This window comes from Podarcis pityusensis (assembly GCF_964106645.2).
Source record: "Podarcis pityusensis genome assembly, chromosome: 12".
Taxonomy (NCBI): Eukaryota; Metazoa; Chordata; class Lepidosauria; order Squamata; family Lacertidae; genus Podarcis; species Podarcis pityusensis.
This window is the reverse complement of record NC_138037.1, coordinates 2,263,932-2,282,930: the sequence shown is the minus strand read 5'-3', so window position 1 is coordinate 2,282,930 and position 18,999 is coordinate 2,263,932. Positions and strand designations below refer to the sequence as shown.

General features: G+C 47.0%; 2 protein-coding genes across 7 annotated transcripts in view; both read left to right on the top strand.

Moving 5' to 3' along the window:
- The window catches only part of LOC308459818 (uncharacterized protein), a 32,181-nt gene extending 30,537 nt beyond the window's left edge, over nucleotides 1-1,644 (top strand). For all 3 annotated transcript variants that reach the window (XM_080975538.1, XM_080975540.1, XM_080975539.1), the window contains one exon: nucleotides 1,217-1,644. In XM_080975538.1, the coding sequence (XP_080831664.1) occupies nucleotides 1,217-1,363 (147 nt within the window). In that variant the 3' untranslated portion in view covers nucleotides 1,364-1,644. The remainder of the gene's footprint in view (nucleotides 1-1,216) is intronic.
- A 910-nt stretch (nucleotides 1,645-2,554) lies between these two features.
- Nucleotides 2,555-18,615, top strand: LOC308459813 (uncharacterized protein). Of its 4 annotated transcripts, none has more exons than XM_080975531.1 (4): nucleotides 2,555-2,645; nucleotides 7,450-7,607; nucleotides 11,201-11,327; nucleotides 16,672-18,615. In XM_080975531.1, the coding sequence occupies exons 2-4, from the start codon at nucleotides 7,584-7,586 to the stop codon at nucleotides 17,979-17,981; spliced, it is 1,461 nt and encodes a 486-aa protein (XP_080831657.1). In that variant the 5' UTR covers nucleotides 2,555-2,645; nucleotides 7,450-7,583; the 3' UTR covers nucleotides 17,982-18,615. The 4 variants fall into 4 exon arrangements, with proteins under 4 accessions (XP_080831657.1, XP_080831658.1, XP_080831656.1 ...); XM_080975532.1 differs by lacking the exon at nucleotides 2,555-2,645 and adding an exon at nucleotides 4,416-4,662; XM_080975530.1 differs by lacking the exons at nucleotides 2,555-2,645; nucleotides 7,450-7,607 and adding an exon at nucleotides 7,630-8,328.
- The last annotated feature ends 384 nt before the right edge of the window (nucleotides 18,616-18,999 follow it).

Genomic DNA, 18,999 nt, shown 5'->3' with positions numbered 1-18,999 from the left:
CGGATAACTCCAAACCCTCCAATATTTCTCCAATGAAAATAGGGACATCCTAAGGAAAAGCGGGACATTCCGGGATCAAATCAGAAACCGGGACGGCTTCTCTAAATCAGGGATGTCCCTGGAAAATAGGGGCACTTGGTGGTTCTGAGGTGGTTTGAGCATCTTACTCCCATCCTGGTCCATCTGCGCTGGCTGCCAATTAGTTTCCGGGCCCAATTCAAAGGGCTGGTTTAGACCTATAAAGCCTTAAATGGCTCAGGATCCCAATACCTCAAGGTCCGCCTCTCCCCATATGAACCGCCCTGGACCCTGAGATCACCCTCTGAGGCCCTCCTTTGTGTGTCTCCTCAAGAGGTCCGGAGGGCGGCAACACAAGAGCGGGGCCTTTTCTGCAGTGGCTCCCCTTTTGGGGAATGCTCTGCCCAGGGAGGTTCGCCTGGCTCCTTCATTATATACCTTTAAGTGCCACATAGATGGCTGATAAAGTGATTTAGGGCATTTGAATAGCTTCAGTACTTTCCCTTGGTATAATAGGGTCCATGTTTTGTAACCATGTCTTGTTTAACCATAAATAATAATAATAATAATAATTAATAATAATAATAATAATAATAATAAAATTTTATTTATATCCCGCCCTCCCCAGCCGAAGCCGGGCTCAGAGCCGCTAACAACAGTAAAATGATACAACATTCTAAAATCATTTCATTATAAAATCAATTTAAATCAGATTAATGGCAACTATTGGGCTAGAGTTCTGTGAGGATTGCCAAAGGAGGGGGTAACACCAGTCACTGCCTTCCATGCCTGTGGTTTATTTATTTTGGTTTTATTTTATGTTTGTTTTCGTTTAACAGGGGTCTATAATTGTATATGGATTATGCATATTGCCATCGGATCCTGTTTGATAGCACCGTATTTTGCAGAATCTTGTATAACCTTTTTAATGAATAGATAGATAGATAGATGAGGAACAACTGTTTAGAAATTGCTGCCTGCGTTGTGATTTTTATTTTCCTCTTCCCTCTAAGTTCCTTTCCCCTTGCATGCCATGTATGTTTTTTTCCAGATTGTGAACCTGAAAGTAAGGATTGTGTTGTTTTGATTGTACATAAGACACTCTGGGAGCCTTTCTGGCTGGAGAGCAGGGAACAAAGTGTTCTAAATATGTAAGTAATAAATAAATTTTCTCATGCCTTCCTGTTTCCTGGCACAGGGCGACTCCAGCAAGAAACCCAGAAGCAGCCAGAAGAGTAGGGACTCCGATTCTCTGGAGGTGCCGTTGAGCCATTACAACGTCACAGAGGACGGTGAACAGAAAAAGGCCAGTGAATGGTTGCCGCAAATGAAAAGAAAAGGTTAAAAAGAAGAACATGCAACATTTCCAAGCAACCTGAAGATCATCTGTCACTGGTGATGAAGGAATTGTGGATGTTAAGTGAGCAACGTTGTTTTCGTGGGCAATTTGCTCCCCTTCTTAACCGTCTCTGGATTCTTTTCTGCAGAATAAGAATGAGAGAAGCCTTGACAAAGCCTTGGAGAATCCAGCAACTGGGCTTAAGCAAGGGATCTGCTTGCTCTCAAGTTGCTCTCCTTCTCTGGAATCCATATAAAAATAAAATAAAAAGTATTTGCCACCTGTGAGTTCTGTTTTGCTTCTTTCTTTCTTTTTTATATATAATTTTTATTATTTTTTCTATTTTACATTTTGGAATATTCATTTAAACAGTCTTAAATCAATGACTTCCCTTCTTCTCTTTCCGTGATTCAATTTACATACCATAAACCCCTGCATATTTTACATAAGCTAAACCATTCAGCATTCCGTTATTTTGACCATATATCTACCCTGTTGAATTTATCTCAATGCTGCTGGCGTTTTGAAACATACACAATTTTCACCCATATATTCAGTAAACCTTTTCCAATCTGTTCCTTCTTTCTTTAGTTTTTTTCCTTTCCTTTATTTCCTGGAGATGAGTTTGTTTCTTTTACTGTATTGTGAAAACTTCAATTAAAAAAAAAATTAAAAAGGAAAAGGTTTGAGAAACTGCTGCTCAAAGTGTTGCACCGTGCCGTTTCTCAATAATAAATAAATAAATAAATTGTTATTTATACCCCGCCCTCCCCAGCCAGAGCCGGGCTCAGGGCGGCTAACACCAGTAAAATTACAGTAAAAACATAATAGGGGAAAAAACCCCAATTTAAAGTACAGGTTAAAATGCAATTTAAAATGCAGCCTCATTTTAAAAGTAGCCCATAATGTAGGTTTTGAACTTATTTGCGCACCTGAATGCTGCAAGCCACTTTGTGACATTCCCCCCCCCCCCAAAAAAAAAAGCATTAAAAAAGGATCACATCATTTTGCCGCCTGAGGCAGCTGGAGGAACTGCCCTCTCCCTGCAGCCCAGCAGAGGGCGCCCCTGGGGGATCTCTCCAGCCGTCCCTTGGTGCCTGCAGGGATGGGGTGCTCTGAGGGTTAAAATGAGGGAGGGCAACTTTCTAGAGAGGCGAGAGAGGAAGTGACGTAGAGTAGGGGTTACCATAGAGAGAGGGGAGAGAGAGAGGACGTGGGAGGACTGCCAAGCATTGAGCTGGGAGAAAACAAAGGGAGCCCACGCTGGAGGTGCCTCTGGGGCCGGAGGGTGAGCTTTGGGGGGCCGGAGGGGGAGGGAGAGGGGAAAGGGAGGAAGAAAGACCCCCCAGTATCCTGGGCCCCCTCCCCAACTGGAACAGATGGAGCATATTATTATTATTATTATTATTAATTGCATTCATTATTATTCCATAGAACTGGTGTGGCAGCTGCTATCCTGTCGCTTCATTATTTCTATTGCTGGTGCATTTGCCATTTCGAGGAATTCTTGTTCGCTGCCGCCGTTTCTAGTCTACTACTATTTAATTTATTTTATTTATTTTTCCTCATTATTTCACAGACTATCCCACTCCTTTGTCGTTGGCATTCATTGCTAGTGCATTTGCCGTTTCGACGAATTCGTCTTCGCTGCCGCCCCGTTTCAGTCTATTGCTACTATTTTATTAACCAGGATTATTTTATTATTTTATGGAATCTCGGGGATGCAGAGATGGGAGGGAGAGATTCCTTACCCTTCAGGGCCAAATAGTCCAAAAGAGCAACAACCCCCCCCCCATTCAGTGCAGGAATCGCAGCTCATCGCAGGAGCCCCAAATATTTGGTACCATAGCCACTCATTTATTTTCAAGAGGTTGTGAGTTGCATGTGTTGCAAAAAGGTCTCCAAGGGTTTATAGCCATAATCGTAAATACATTATGCTGCACAAGGGGTGTGTGTCAAATAATGCACTAAATATTAACGTATTCAAAAGAACAACCTGCAGTATATTGCACATATAGCCCCCCCCCCAACAAACTCCACCCCCCATAACAATCACTGGAAACTTGGGAAGCAGGCTAAGTAGAGAAAGAAACCATTTCAGTCTATCAAAGGCTGGAGTGGGGGAAAACAGGGTCCCAGCCTCCCTGCCTTTGCACCCGGAGCCAGGGCTTCGGAAGCATCTGTGTTGCAGCGGGTTGGGCTAGAGGATCTTTGGGGGACCCTGCCAACTCTGCAATTCTAGGGTTCTGTGACCTCTGGGGCTTGCAAGAGGCCACTGGTGCAAGGGGAGGGGAGTAGGGGATGCCCCCCCCCCTCAGGATGGGCAGACCTCAAGGAAGGGGTTGCGTGTGTGCCCAGGGCAGGAGCAACAAGCGACCTGGGCAGTCAAGGGAGACAGCTTGCAGTTCCTGCCCTTGGAATCAGAGAACTGTAGAGTATTAGGGGGTTCCCCAGGGGTCATCCAGCCCAACCCACTGCGACGCAGGAATCACAGCTAAAGAATCCCAGATGGAGGCCGTCCAACCTCTGTTTAAAAAGGCAGGAGAGTCCGCCACCTTCTGAGGGAGCCCTCCCCACCTTCAAATGGCTCTTAACATTGAGTTTGTCGGTTGAGAATCTGTCGGTTTGGGTCCCACCCCCTTCGTCTCCCGGATTCAGCCCCTGATGTCTCCAGGTAGGATGCAGCAGGTAGCAAATGATGCAGAAGACCCTTTCTGCAACCCATAGGAACATAGGAAGCCGCTTTCTGCCGGCAGACAGTTGGGTCCGGTGAGCCCAGAGCTGTCTGCACTGGCTGGCAGCATCTCTCTGGGTTTGCAGGCAGGGTTCTCTCCTAGCGCTCCCTGGAAATCTGTTTCAGGGACTGGACCTGGGACCTTCTTCATGCCAAGCAGGGCTACAGCCCCTCCCCTGGGGAGCCCCCCACCAGCCAAAAACAGAGGAGACTATTTGGGCAAAGAGATTTGACTTCCTATTAGGCAGCCTCCCAAGTCCTGGAGGGTGTCGTAGAGGAAAGCCAGCTAGTTGAGCAGGAAAGTTGGGTCCCTGCAATTATTATTACCTTTTTTTTCTGCAACGTCTGCAGTTTCATTTAACCCCTTTCTCCGTTCGGTGTGAAGCTAGGGAGCTTCTCGACATTGCGACCAGATAGGCAAAGTTTAGCAAGTTTGGTGGATTTTTCTCGGATGATTTAACCCGGATTTGCATGACCTGCTTTGGACTACATCTCCCATCAGCCAGAACCAGGTTGGGGGAGGCAGAATAAGAACTGTCAGGAGCCTTCTTTGCGGTCCTTCTGCCGGCAGGTGAAGACCTCCTTGTTCCAACCGGCCTTGGGGAACTGACTGCTTTTAATAGTTCAGTCTCTTAATCTCGGGGTTGTGGGTTCGAGCTCCACATGGGGTGAAAGATGGGTTGGACTAGATGACCCTTGGCTTCCTTCCAACTCTACAATCCTGTGATTGGGCTGGTGCCATGCAAATATTAGCTGTGTGATTTCAATAGAGTTTATACATGCTTGTTGTTTTACTTCTAACAAAGTTTACTTGCTTTTAAATGCTCCCCCCCGATGTTTTTAGAGGTTTGCATACATAAACTGCCTTGAGTCTTGTCAGAGTATTGATAATTAACAACAACAATAACAATAACAACAACAACAATAGACTTGAGTGCTGTGTTACTTTTATTGTTGTTAGCCGCTCTAAGCCCGGCTTCGGCTGGGGAGGGCGGGATGTAAATAAAATTTTATTATTATTATTTATTATTATTTAATTTTTTAAAAGATATTTATTGAGATTTTCAAAATGTTACAAAAAAGAAAAAAAAAGTAAAATAGAAGCAGAAGAGAGTACAGAGAATAAAAATAATTAACAAAGTAGAAAAAAAAGGAAAAAAAACCCAACCCCTTCCCACCATATAAGAAAAAATTCCAAATGAGAAAAAATGACAGAAAAAAAGAAAAAAAGAAGAATGCAAAAATCACAAAACTTTAAAAACATTTAAAAACAAATTCATTATTTTCAAATCCTTAGCTGTCATTACCTTCTTTCTTAGACCTCCTCCTCCTCCCTTTCTTTGTATCCTAGTTATTAATTATCCCAGCAAATCCTTGACCTTATCTTCCTATAATAAAATAAACCTTAAACCTTAAAACTTAAATCTTATCCTTACCAACTTCTCATAATCATAATATTCTTTCATAATTCTTTAAACATCTTTGCTAAAGCCAAGTAATTTCATTCCAACATTTTCCTGTCATTCATCAATTTTATAAAACAGTTCTAATAGTAGAAAAAAGAGGTATAAACAGATCCAATCTTCATCCAGCGTCCCTTCCTCCTGGTTCCGGGTTTTGTCAGTCCTTATTCCCGTCAATCTAGCCCATTAACCTGGCAACCTTATGTCCGAGGCCCTCAAGTCTCTTCCATAACCCTTCCGCGGCTCTTCTTCATATTTGTAACTGTATTTTCCCTTGTCTCCTGCTCGTGGTAACTCCAGCTTGACAATGTTTTTAACCCTTCTCAACAGATCAGCCCCTTTTCCATGTTCAACAATGAATTCCATGTAGTATTTAAAAGCATGTTTCAAAAGCCCTCCAAAATTGAGAGCCCCCACAGTCCCAAACATCTCACGGCCCGTTGCCATATTTGAAAAGTCCAAACATCCCAGCATAGGGGGGTCAATCCAGCCCCCCATTTCCAAACCAAGCCAAACTTTTCCTTTCCAGATATGGCTTTTTCCAAGTTCATTTGTCAAATCCAAAAAATCATATTCCTGTTGGGCCTGTTCTGTCAAAACACACTCCTGATTTAATGTCAAAAACTCCTGTTCTGTCAAGACACACTCCTGATTTAAATCCTGAGTGGGCTCCACATATTTTCCCACTGTCTGTTCAAAGTTTCCCACTGCCTGTTCAAAATTTCTAGTCGAAGTCGCCATCCAATTCACCTTCTCGTGTAATTGTTCCAGTAGATCGTTTGTTTTATAGAGAGCATACAACAAGGCTTCTGAATACATTGTCCCACAAGGTCAGATACTTGTTCCCACGGTTGTAATCTGTAACAGCTGTCGACTCCCTGGAGTTAGTTACAGTTTCACAGTTACAATTTCACAGACTCTCCCTAGGGGGAAGACTTCTATTTATTCTTGCAACAAAGTTTCCTTTTTTAATATACTTTGTCCATATATAATCCTTTAAAATACGAAAGGGAACAGTGGAATCACTAGGTTTCTCTTCTTTTAGCCATCTGTCAAAAACACTTGTCTTTGGTTAATGAACTTCACACGTCAGTCCTGACAGCCCGCTCCAGGATCAGGACGGAGGAAAGTTACTTCACTTTAAAGTCACTTTAAACAGTCCAAAAAGATCCCCCCCTTCTCCTGCTGTCGAAGGGGGGTTCCACAATTTTAAATGGTGAAATCCAATCTTTTAAAAGCGATTTTCTGAACTCTAGTTTAAGTTGCCTTTGCTTTATTCTGTTTACAAAAGAACGGAAGGATGACTTCCTGTTTAGACCTTCCCGTTCCGTACCAAATTCAAGTAAATTTTTAAAGTCCGATTCTTTCCTACTCGCAAGTCCTTATTTGATGTCCAATTGTTCAAAGTCTAAGTACTCACGGGTGCTTATTTTAAAGTCCAAATTGTCCCAGGAAAAAGGCAGCGCTCTCCGGCAACAGCTATGCGGCTTCGCTCCACGGAAATAGCAGTTGACTCACAGCACCGCGCCACTTCCCCCTCTTCACTTCGGAGCCCGTTAGTGGGTTCCTTAGCGGGTTGGGGGGGCGCTAAAGGTGCCCGCCGAGTCCCATGGTCACAGGCTTCATCCGCCTGTGATTTTTAAGTGGGTCCCCGCTTCGCCGTAGCGGAGAAGACCCGTTTTCCGCGGAGCTAGTCCCTCCAGTTCAGAGGGAGTCCGCCATTGCCGGTGGCGCCACCCCGGAAGTCCTCTATTATTTATTATTATTATTGAGCAACAAAGTCACGTAGCTTATAAAATTATTTAAATAAATATAACCCCCCCCAAAAAACCCCTCCTCTTCTCCTTTCCCAGCTGCTTATGATGCCTCTTCATTCCTCTTTCCTGACCCCCCAGATCTGTTGATCTGCCCGTACGTCTGCTCCCCAAGTTTTGGCTGCCGAGGAAAGTGGGGGAGTCAGGAGCCTCCTTCAGAGACAGGTCAGCTTCGCGCCTCTGCCCGGACCCAGCCCTCAGAGGGACCCAGCATCATGGCGGAAGACATTGTGATTCAGGTGAGGAACTGATGTGGGGGCCTGGCAATGTCCTGGAGGGGCACCCCCTTGAGTAAACGTAAGAACCTTAGAAGTGGCTACTGGAGTGGCTACTCCTCTGCACACCTTCCAGCTTGTCAACCTCCTTCTTAAATTGTGGCGCCCAGAACTGGACACCATATTCCAGGTGTGGTTTTGATCAAGGCAGAACAGAGCGGCACTATTCCTTCCGTTGATCTGGACACTAGACATCTGTTGATGCAGCCTAGAATACCATTAGCTTTTTCAGGCTGCTGCATCACACTGTTGACTCATGTTCAGCTTGTGGTCCACCAAGACCCCCTGGATCCTTTCCACATGTACTGCTAGTAAGCCAGGTGTCCCCCATTCTGTATCTCTGCATCTGGTTCTTCCTGCCTAAGTGCAGAACTTTACATTTGTCCCTACTGAAATTCATTCTTTAGTTTGGGCCCAGTTCTCCAATCTGTTAATGTCATTTTGAATTCTGATTCTGTCTTCTGTAGCATTAGCTACCCCACCCAGTTTGGTGTCATCTGCAAATTTGACGAGCATCCCCTCAATTCCTTCATCCAAGTCATTTATAAAAATGTTGAACAACAATGGGCCCAGGACAGAACCCTGTGGCACCTCACTTGTCACTTCTTCCCAGGGTGATGAGCAGCCATTAATGAGTGCTCTTTGGGTTCGGTCGGTCGGTCAACCAACAGGATGGCCTAGGCAGGTACAAATTTTATTTGTTTAGCTGTAAGCCATGAAAAAACAACAACCCAGAAAGAACATCACGATTTAGTTCTTCATTTCCTGCCTGTCAGGGCAAATAAGGAAGCAGAGCAAAGCAAAGCAAGACAAGGTCTCATTGTCAGAAAGAAGCAGAGAAAAAGAAAATCATAATTGTGCATTGATGGTATCAGGTTGTTATACGTGACCCTTGTTTCAGAAGTATTTGCACCTGCAAAGGTTTCAGGACTGACACACTGCTTCGTTTCCAGACCTTTCTGCTGAAATCCTGAAATTGTCCATGCCACAAATATTCCAGAGGCTGTTATGCAAACAATTTTTGAGTAGACTTACTGAAATTCATGGACCTAACTTAGACTCATACGAGAGAGTCAAACGGACAAGGAAACCGCTGCTTTTTAATCAACCTGACACAGTTTTGTTACCTGTGCAACATTGATGGAACGTGGCTTCTGAGAAGACAAGGCGATTTGCGGAACCTCCATTTAAAAACTGAAATAGCTTAAAAGTTAAATGTGATTCAACAGACATTTGGTGCTTCTGGGCGGGGAGGGGGATTAGAATCATAGAATCGTAGAGGTGGGAGGGACCCTCAACGTCATCTAGTCTAACCCCCTGCAACACAGGGCTCTCAACTGAAGCATCTGTGACAGGTGGCTGTGTAGAAACAAAACAGCAGATGGATTATTTTTGGGCAGATGGATTGTTTTAAGAAATCAGCTGCGTGTGAATCACTGTTTATCGCTGATGCAAACTGCAAATAAAGACAAATGCAATAGGGGGGAAATGGACTTGTAGACTTGGAAGAGACCCTGAGGCTCATCTAGTCATCTAGCCCTCTGAAAGGCAGGAACCAAAGCTAAACTTTGGCACGTTTATTTATTTCAGTGGATCTGCTCTGAATAAAGGTTGGTGGAATACCACCCTGGAGTAGTCCTGGTTTTGTTCCTGCAGAGCATTCCTCCAGCCAGAAACAAATGTCCTGAGATCTACGGATGAAGGGCCCTAATGAAGTCAGACTATCCTCCACCAGGGCCAGGGCCTTTTCAGTGATGGCTCCAACCTGGTGGGATGCTCTGTCCCACAAGACTAGGGCCCTGCAGGACTTGATCTCCTTCCACAGGGCCTGTAAGACAGAGCTATTCCGCCTGGCCTTCAGTTTGAATTAGCCTGATCCTCTATTCCTTTTCCCCCTTTCCTCTTCTATGAAGAAACCCTTTCGGGACCCCACATTTACCGTATTTTTCGCACTATTGGACGCACCGGTCCATAGGACGCACCTAGATTTGGGGGGGAAAATAAAGGCAAAAAAATTTATTCCCCCCCCCGCCAGGCGCGGGGCTGGGACGGGGGAAGCCCGAGCTTCCCCCTCCCCCAGAACGGGACCCAGAGCCATGCCGAAGCTGCGCGCAGCTTTGGCATCGCTCTGGGAGCTTGCGGGGCTGGGGGAGGAGGAAGCCCTCCGCCAGCCTCCAAACCATGTCGGGAGACAGCGGGATGGCGCGCTGCGCCTCTCCCGCTGTCCCCCGAGTTTGCGGGGCTGGGCCAGCCTTCTAACCAAGTCGGGGGACAGCGGGAAGGGCGCGCTGCGCCTCTCCCGCTGTCTCCCGAGTTTGCGGGGCTGGCGACGGGGAGGAGCAGGCTTCCCCCCCGGCCAGCCTTCTAACCAAGTCGGGGGACAGCGGGAAGGGCGCGCTGCGCCTCTCCCGCTGTCTCCCGAGTTTGCGGGGCTGGCGACGGGGAGGAGCAGGCTTCTCCCCCCGCCAGCCTTCTAGCCAAGTCGGGGGACAGCGGGAAGGGCGCGCTGCGCCCCTGCCGCTGTCTCCCGAGTTTGCGGGGCTGGCGACGGGGAGGAGCAGGCTTCTCCCCCCGCCAGCCTTCTAGCCAAGTCGGGGGACAGCGGGAAGGGCGCGCTGCGCCTCTCCCGCTGTCTCCCGAGTTTGCGGGGCTGGCGACGGGGAGGAGCAGGCTTCTCCCCCCGCCAGCCTTCTAGCCAAGTCGGGGGACAGCGGGAAGGGCGCGCTGCGCCTCTCCCGCTGTCCCCCGAGCTTGTGGGGCTGGCGGTGGGGTTCTCCTGAAGCCTGGAGAGCGAGAGGGGTCGGTGCACACCGACCCCTCTCGCTCTCCAGGCTTCAGCGAAAGCCTGCATTCGCACCATAGGACGCACACACATTTCCCCTTCATTTTTGGAGGGGAAAAAGTGCGTCCTATAGTGCGAAAAATATGGTAAATTATTCCCTGGTCTCCTGCTGCCCCTAGTAGGACCAACTTGGCCAGTTAGTCCTGGTGATCACTTGATGTTTACTGACTGGGTTCCCCCTCCCCCAAAATGACCCCTGATTTTTTGAATTTTATTGATATTGATGCTGCATTTTATCTTGTTATTTATGCTGTTTTTAAGTCGCATTTTAATCAATGCTTTATATTTGCTGTTAGCCGCCCTGAGCCCAGTTTTTAAAGCGGGAAGGGCAGGGTAAAAATAATAAAATTATTATTATTATTATTTATTAGATAAAATTAATTACTAATAATAATAATAATGCAACAGTGTTGGAGCACCATGACAGAACAACTAAGAGAACTGGCTGTTGTGCAGACGGAACCGTAGGAATCTCCATGAATGCACTGTTACTACTGCATCAGTGGTACTTTGCAGAATACACCTGGGAGATGCCGCCAGCGTGTGTGTGTGGAGAGCAGGGCGATGAAAGTTTACCTGGAACAAATGCAGAAAATACGGCTCTCTCTTTAATCAACGGAACCAGGGGGGAAACGCTTGGAATTAGCTGGCAGGTTTCCTGGCAAGGAGTGGCTTGACCATTCAGGAGCTGCTCTGACCGCCTTTGTCTTTGCAGGACATGGTGACGTTTGAGGACGTTGCCGTCTCGTTCTCCCCCGAAGAATGGGAGATGATGGAGGACTGGCAGAGGGAGCTGCACTGGGAGGTGATGATGGAAAACTACAGAATGCTCATCTCTCTGGGTAAATGCCCCTCTTCCCTTTCATGGCGGGTTCCTGGGTCTTCTTATCTGTGGGGCAGAACACGGGGGACATTCTGTATGGGTAATAATAATCTGTTGGAAGCCACTCTGGGCGGCTTCCCACAAACATAAAAGCATAATAAGACATCAGGCATTTAAAATGTCCCTCCCCCCCCCCAATTTTTTTATTCATTTTATAATACAACTGAAGAACACACACACAAAAAACCAATACAAACAAATTCTTGTCTTATCCTTATTTTTTATAAACATTGTTAGTTGGGCTTCCCCAAGTCCCCCCCTATCTGATTTTCATTTTACCTCATCTTTAGCAGTTTACATATATCATAATTTTTAACCATATTTTTTTCACACTTACTTTTACCATAAAAATCTTCATATTTTATCCCTTACAAGTAATACTATTTTAAAATACCCTATCTTCTACTTCTAACCCTACAGCCTAAATCCACTTCCAAAGCTATTCTAAGATTTAAATATTAACATATTTTTTCAAATATTCTTTAAACTTCTTCCAATCTTCTTCCACCGTCTCTTCTCTCTGGTCTCGGAGTCTCCCAGTCAGTTTGGCAAGTTCCATATAGTCCATCATCTTCATCTGCCATTCTTCGATAGTTGGTAAATCTTGTTTCTTCCAATTCTTCACTAGCAATATTCTCGCAGCTGTTGTGGCAGACAGAAAAAAAGTAACATCCTTTTTGGGGATTTCACCCCCCCACTATACCAAGTAAAAAGGCTTCTGGTTTCTTAATAAATGTGTTTTTCAACACTTTTTTCAGTTCATTATAAATCCTTTCCCAGAGGTCTTTTACCTTGGGGCACGTCCACCACATGTGGTAAAAAGTTCCTTCTTTTTCCTTACATTTCCAGCATTTATTATCATGAGCAGGAGCGTTTGGCAGAGTGAAGGCACTTCTGATCTTGGCGGTGTTGGCTTGCTCCAACCTGGTGCTTTTCAGATGTCCGGGACTACAAATCCCATCAGCCCCAGCCAGCACAATGGGAATTGTAGTCCAAAAAGAACTGGAGGCTGCTTTGTTTCTGTATACATAGTTAACATATGAGAAAGGCCCCCAGCAACAAATGTGAGGCAGTAGATGATATTTGCTTCTCCAGCTGCTTGGGACAATATAGCTTGTGAGGGCATGTGCTCTTCGCTGAGGCTGCCTTGCAGAGCCTGGACTTTAACGACAGCAAAGATGGCAAGAGAGGGTCTCTGGGATTTTGGCTGAAGCCTGGAGTTAATCCAACATTAGTCCAACAAGCACCAGGGTCTCCCTCCCAGTGAAATGTCCCTCCCTTTAGCATCTCCACTTCCTAACACAGCAGGCTCAGATCTAAGCACTATACATAAAATCAGGAGTCACAGCGAAAGAACCCCTGACATCTGGCCATCCAATGATTCCTTAAAATCTCCTTAAGTCAAGGATTTCTGAGTTTCCATAAATGCCTCCCCCATTGCTGCTCATATACAACATTCCTCTTTGTTTTGTTAAATAATTTTATATTAATTTTCAGTTATTAAAATCCAATAACAGCCACATTTTTCCAATGTCAAATTACAATTCGCATCCAAATATATATCAGATATAAAGCCAATTATACAATTTGTGTGACTTCCCGTGTGCTGGGTTTCGGGGTGTACTACAACAGCCACTCCTAAGTCTTCCGGTACAGAGAGAATAACTAATAATAATAATAATAATAATAATAATAATAATAATTTTATCATTTATACCCTGCCTGTCTGGCTGGGTTGCCCATTTTGACCATTTAGGGGCCTGTAGTGGCAATAAGGCCTAGGCGTAAAACTCCTTGAAATCTTCCCCAAATTCTCTTCCTGATTAAGGGAGATGTGGATCGTGTTTCTCTTTGCTTTCCTGCCTCTTGCCTGCCTCTTCCAGCTTTACATTCGGAGCTGCCTACATTTCAGGCCCAACTCTGTTTTGAAAGTGGTTTGTGCTCAAAATTGCTGCCTCTGAGTTTCCGACAGAACTTGCCAACTGGGACGGAGAGGGGGCAAAGTGGGGGAAAGAGGAATTTGCTCCAGTATCTGCTTCAGCCACAGCTCCTAGCAGCAGCTTCAGATGAGCATAGAATCATAGAATTGTAGAGTTGGAAGGGACCCAAAGGTCATCTAGCCCAACACCCTTGCAATGCCAGAATCTCAGCTAAATAATAATAATAATAATAATAATAATAATTTTTATTTATACCCCACCCTCCCCAGCCAAGACTGGGCTCAGCGTGGCTAATACCAGGTAAAAACAATTGATTAAAATACAACTTAAAAACAAGATTAAGTATAACATTAAAATGCAGCCTCATTTCAGTAGAAACTCGAATCAAAAACTTTTGGGGATGAAAACGTCAAATCTTCACCAAGGCCAACTATCCAGGCTGGTCCTTCATGGGCCAGAAAAAAGCCAAGGAAGTCTCCAAATAGGAGTTCCATCACAGAAGGAAAAAGGAAATAGGGGATCAAGTTGATTCCAAGCCAAAGGCCAGGCGGAACAACTCTGTCTTACAGGCTCTGCGGAAAGAGATCAGATCCTGCAGGGCCCTGGTCTCTTGGGACAGAGCGTTCCACCAGGCCGGAGCCATCACTGATAAGGCCCTGGCTCTGACTGAGGCTAATCTGACTTCCTTAGGGTCTGGGACCTCTAGGGTGCTGCTATTTATGGATCTAAGGTCCTCCGTGGGGCATACCGTGAGAGGCGGTCCCATAGGTACGAGGGTCCTAGGCAGATGGCCATCCAACCTCTGCTTAAAAACCTCCAAGGAAGGAGAGCCCACCACCTTCTAAAGGAGACCTTTCCACTGTTGAACGGCTCTTGCCATCAGAAATTTCTTCCTGATGTTTAGTCGGAATCTTCTTCCAAGAACCGTGGTTTCTTCACCAGCTGTTAGAGACCTGAACATCATGTTCCTAAGATGTGTGCTCTCTGGGCGAGGTGCCCACCTTGCTCTTAAGGTGTGGTCCAAGTCACAGTGATCTTTTGGCAAAGAATCTTTTGGCATTGGCTGACATAAGGAGCTCCGCAGCTGCAGTTCTCCTGGGAATGTAACTTGTCGGTGCTGGTTTACTGGGAATATCTCTCGCTTCTTCCTAGCCAGGGGAGGATCTCTTTGTGGTGCTCCACTTAGAGAGAAGCCACGTTTTTGTAAACCTGCCTTTCGGCAGGGATGTGATCAGCTCAAGCCGAGCCTTTGCCATTTGGTGAGCTAGAAATATGGATCACCAGGGCCAGAATTATTGATTGCCATCAATTATATTTATTTCTCACTTTCTTGCACCAAAGTGTCTCAAATCATCTTACAGGATACAAACAGGAATAACAAGAAGTGTTGACACCAAATATAAAAAACAGCAGCCAAGCAAGGCCTAAAGTGCTCACCATATGTATATATATGTGTGTGTGTGTGTATTTATAGTATAATATAATAAATATAATATAATATATAATATAAAACTATATATTTTTATATATGGAAATATCTATCTATCTATCATCTATCTATATCATCTATCGTCTATCTATATCTATCTACATATTTATATTTATGTATATAAATATAATAAATACTACATATATATGTGTGTGTGTTGGTATTTATTATGTTTCTGCACCACTTGATTGTAAAAAGAACAAACAACAACCTCAAAATGCATCACAACGAGAATAAAACTATCAGTAAAAGCAACACTTTAAAACATTCAAAAGATAAAATCAGGAACAAACTGAAAGCAGATTAAAAACGTAAATTAACATTCTGCATGTCTGGACAGGCTCGTCTAAATGAAAAATGTTTTTAGCAGGTGCCAAAGAGAGTGGCTCAAAGGTGCCTGCAGTCAGTAGGCAGGGAGTTCCAAAGTGTCGCTGCACCAAAAGACTGATTTCTTCCAAAGCCAGAGCGGGTATTCTGTGGCACCTTTGGCAGTGCCAATTCTGCATATAGGGCAAGGGGATTTTGCAGGCAAACTGGTCCCAAGGTGTCCAGGGCTTTATGCACTAAGAGTCACACCTTGAACCTGGCCAGGTAGAAAACAACAGCCCCTGTAGCCTGCCTCACGGAGGAGCATATCCAGCTACCCTCAGCCTAGCTGAATACAAAATGCTTTTGCCTAAAAGCAGGCAACAGTGGTGCCAGCCATGCTTCCCTGGCAAGAGCATTCCACAAGCCGGGAGCCACCCCTAAAAAGCCCCTCTTCTCATATTGCCACCCTTTGCATCTCGGAAACTGGACCCAGAGACGGACCCTTCACATAGGTTTCCCAGACAACCTCGTAACAGTAGCATTTCTGACATCTTCTGTAATTGGAAGTCCAAATCACGGGCTACCTAAGATCTTGCAGTCAGCTTTGAACCCGGGATTACATGCAGAACCCGTGATCTCCCGCTTTCTCTCCTTTTAGAAACCCGACTTTTATTGTTTGTTCCATCTCGGAACAACCCCTTGAGGCTGGGCACGGCAAGACCTTTTTGACGGGGAAAGATGATGGTCTCTACTTCCTTGGAGTTTGGTTGGCCACCTCTCAGGGATTCCTCAGCTGTGATTCCTGCATTTTGGGGGGGTTAGACCAGATGATCCCCAGGGATCTTTCCAACTCTGCAATTCTAGGGTTCCCATTTCACAGAGATCTGGGCTGGTTCTGCTGCAAGCTCCCTGTGCCTCTGATGGAATCACAGAATTGTAGAGGTGGGAGGGACTGCCAAGGATAATCAAGTCCATCCCCTGCAATGTAGGTAAAGGTAAAGGGACCCCTGGCCATTAGGTCCAGTTGTGGCCGACTCTGGGGTTGTGACGCTCATCTCGCTTTATTGGCCGAGGGAGCCGGCGTTTGTCCACAGACAGCTTCCGGGTCATGTGACCAGCATGAATAAGCCGCTTCTGGTGAACCAGAGCAGCGCATGGAAACGCCATTTACCTTCCCGCCGGAGCGGTACCTATTTATCTACTTGCACTTTGACGTGCTTTCAAACTGCTAGGTTGGCAGGAGCAGGGACTGAGCAACGGGAGCACCCCCCGTCGCAGGGATTCGAACCACCAACCTTCCGATCGGCAAGTCCTAGGCTCTGTGGTTTAACCCACAGCACCACCCACAGCAGTGTAGGAATCATTGCTAAATAATCCCTGATGGCCATTGTCTAAAAACCTCCAAGGAAGCAGAGTCCGATACCTCCCAAGGGAGTCGGTTCCGCTGTCAAACAGCTCCTACCTCCAGAAAGTTTGTCCCGATATCTCGCCCGAATCTCCGTTCTCGTCAACTGAATCCGTTCTCATGCTCACCCTCTTGCTATGTGAATCTTTCCATGTACCAGGAAACGACCTCTACCTCCTTTCCTCGAGCGGAATGTTCTGGAACACGTCGGACGAAGAAAATGTCCCCGCCGAGCCGCAGAGAGGTCCCGCGATGGGGTCGCCGGAGACTTCGCCCCTCCGTATCCTCGAGCACCAAACACAGATGGAGGAAGCCTTTGTGCCAGAGCAGCAACCGTTGCCGCGGGGCGCTAGCCCTGCGGGGAGCCCGTATCCCTGCCCGCTGTGTGAGCAGTGCTTCCGGGGCAGGAAGGAACTCGACCGGCACCAGAGGAGCATCCACCTGGGGGACAAACCCCACGGGTGCGAGGAGTGTGGGAAAGCCTTCCGAGACAAGAGCGACCTTCGCGTCCATCAGAGAATCCACACGGGGGAGAAGCCCTTCCCCTGCGAGGTCTGCGGCAAATCCTTCCGGGAGAAGAGCAAGCTCATCGTGCACCAGCGGATCCACACGGGGGAGAAGCGCTGCGTTTGCCAGGAGTGCGGGAAATCCTTCCGGGACAAGCATTACCTTCGGGACCATCAGAGAATCCACGCCGGCGAGAGGCCCTACCACTGCGAGGACTGCGGCAGGAGCTTCCGGACGCGGAGCCATTTCACCCTGCACCAGAGGATCCACACGGGGGTCAAGCCCTACGTCTGCAACGAGTGCGGGAAGACCTTCGTCCAGAAGAGCAACCTCGTCAGCCATCAGAGAATCCACACCGGCGAGAAGCCCTTCCCTTGTGAGGAATGCGGGAAGATGTTCCGGGACCGGAAAACCCTCCGGTACCACCGGAGGATTCACATGGGGGAGAAACCCTACCCGTGCCAGGAGTGCGGGAAGACGTTCCGGGACAAGAGCAGCCTGACGGTCCATCAGAACATCCACTCCGGGGAGAAGCCCTTCATCTGCTGGGAATGTGGGCGGAGCTTCCGGGAGAAGATGTACCTGAAGGATCATCAGAGAATCCACACCGGGGAAAAGCCCTTCTCTTGCCAGGAGTGCGGGAAGACGTTCAGAGCCAAGAGGACCCTCACGTACCACGAGAGGATCCACACGGGGGAGAAGCCCTTCCCCTGCCTGGAGTGCGGCAAGACCTTCCGGGGCAAGAGCAGCCTGACGGTCCACCAGAGGATCCACTCGGGAGAGAAGCCGTTCATGTGCTGGGTCTGCGGGAGGAGCTTCCGGGAAAAGATGTACCTCCGGGAGCACCAGAAAATACACCTCGAGGAAAAGCCCTACCCCTGCGGGGACTGCGAGAAGAGCTTCGTCCACAAGAACCACCTCATCCGCCACCAGAAATTCCACGTGGCCTTCTCCATCCAGTGAAGGTGGACGGTGCCGTAAGGACAACGCCAGAGGACCCTCACACAATGGGGGCCGGTCTTTTTGGCCCAGCAAATGCAACCGCACGGAGGGTTCCCTTGATTTGCCCCGCTGCGTGTTCTGGGTTCAGATTCTGTATAAAGCCGGTGGCAGGGAGTAGCGTTAGGAATTAGGAAGAGTCCTGAGACCCGGAGGGGCGATTTTAGCTGCTAAATACCACGCCCCGTAAGCGACGAGGCCCCTTCCTCTGTTTCTGCAGCAACCGTTTTGCCTTGGGAAGCGGTTGCATTTATCCTACTGTAGTTGTGTCGAGAGTTTTTTTGTGTGCGGGAGGCGGGGCTGTGCATGGGATTTGCCAAATGAATAGTTAATTGTCGGTTTCGTTTCCCCCTTATTGTAAACGGCCTTGTGGGTTTTTGTTGGCTGAAAGAGGGCCTGTAGATTTGGGGCGGGGGGAATAAACCTACATCAAGATGTGTCTGGGAGCCGCAATAAAATCTATACACTTTGCTGTATGAATTGCTCATCTCCCCTTTCCCCTAAATGTACTCAGTGTGACATGAAGAAATCTGTTCTTTCACATGCCCTGAACCTGCTCCAAATAAATTCCGTTGGGCGGCTCCAAGTTCTACTATTACGAGAGAGAAAATGTTTCTCCACCTACGTTCCGTACGCCACGAATAAGTTTATGTGCCTTTCCCCCCAGATATGGGGATAGCAGTCGTGGTGGCCCCCTGATCCTGGTGGACTACAAATCACATCATCCCTGACCATTGGCCGCACTTGCCGGGGCTGATGGGAGTTGTAGTCCCAAGGATCTAGAAGGTACCAGGTTGACAAATGCTGCAAACAGGACCTTTCCCTGGAGGGGAGTTTGCTCCTGGATCATTTGGGCCGCCCCTTTCTTGCAACTTCCTTTTCCAGCTTAGGAAGTATTATTATTATTATTTATTAATTTAAACCCCGGCCACCTGGCTGGGTTTCCCCAGCCACTCTGGGTTGCCCCCAACAGGACATTAAA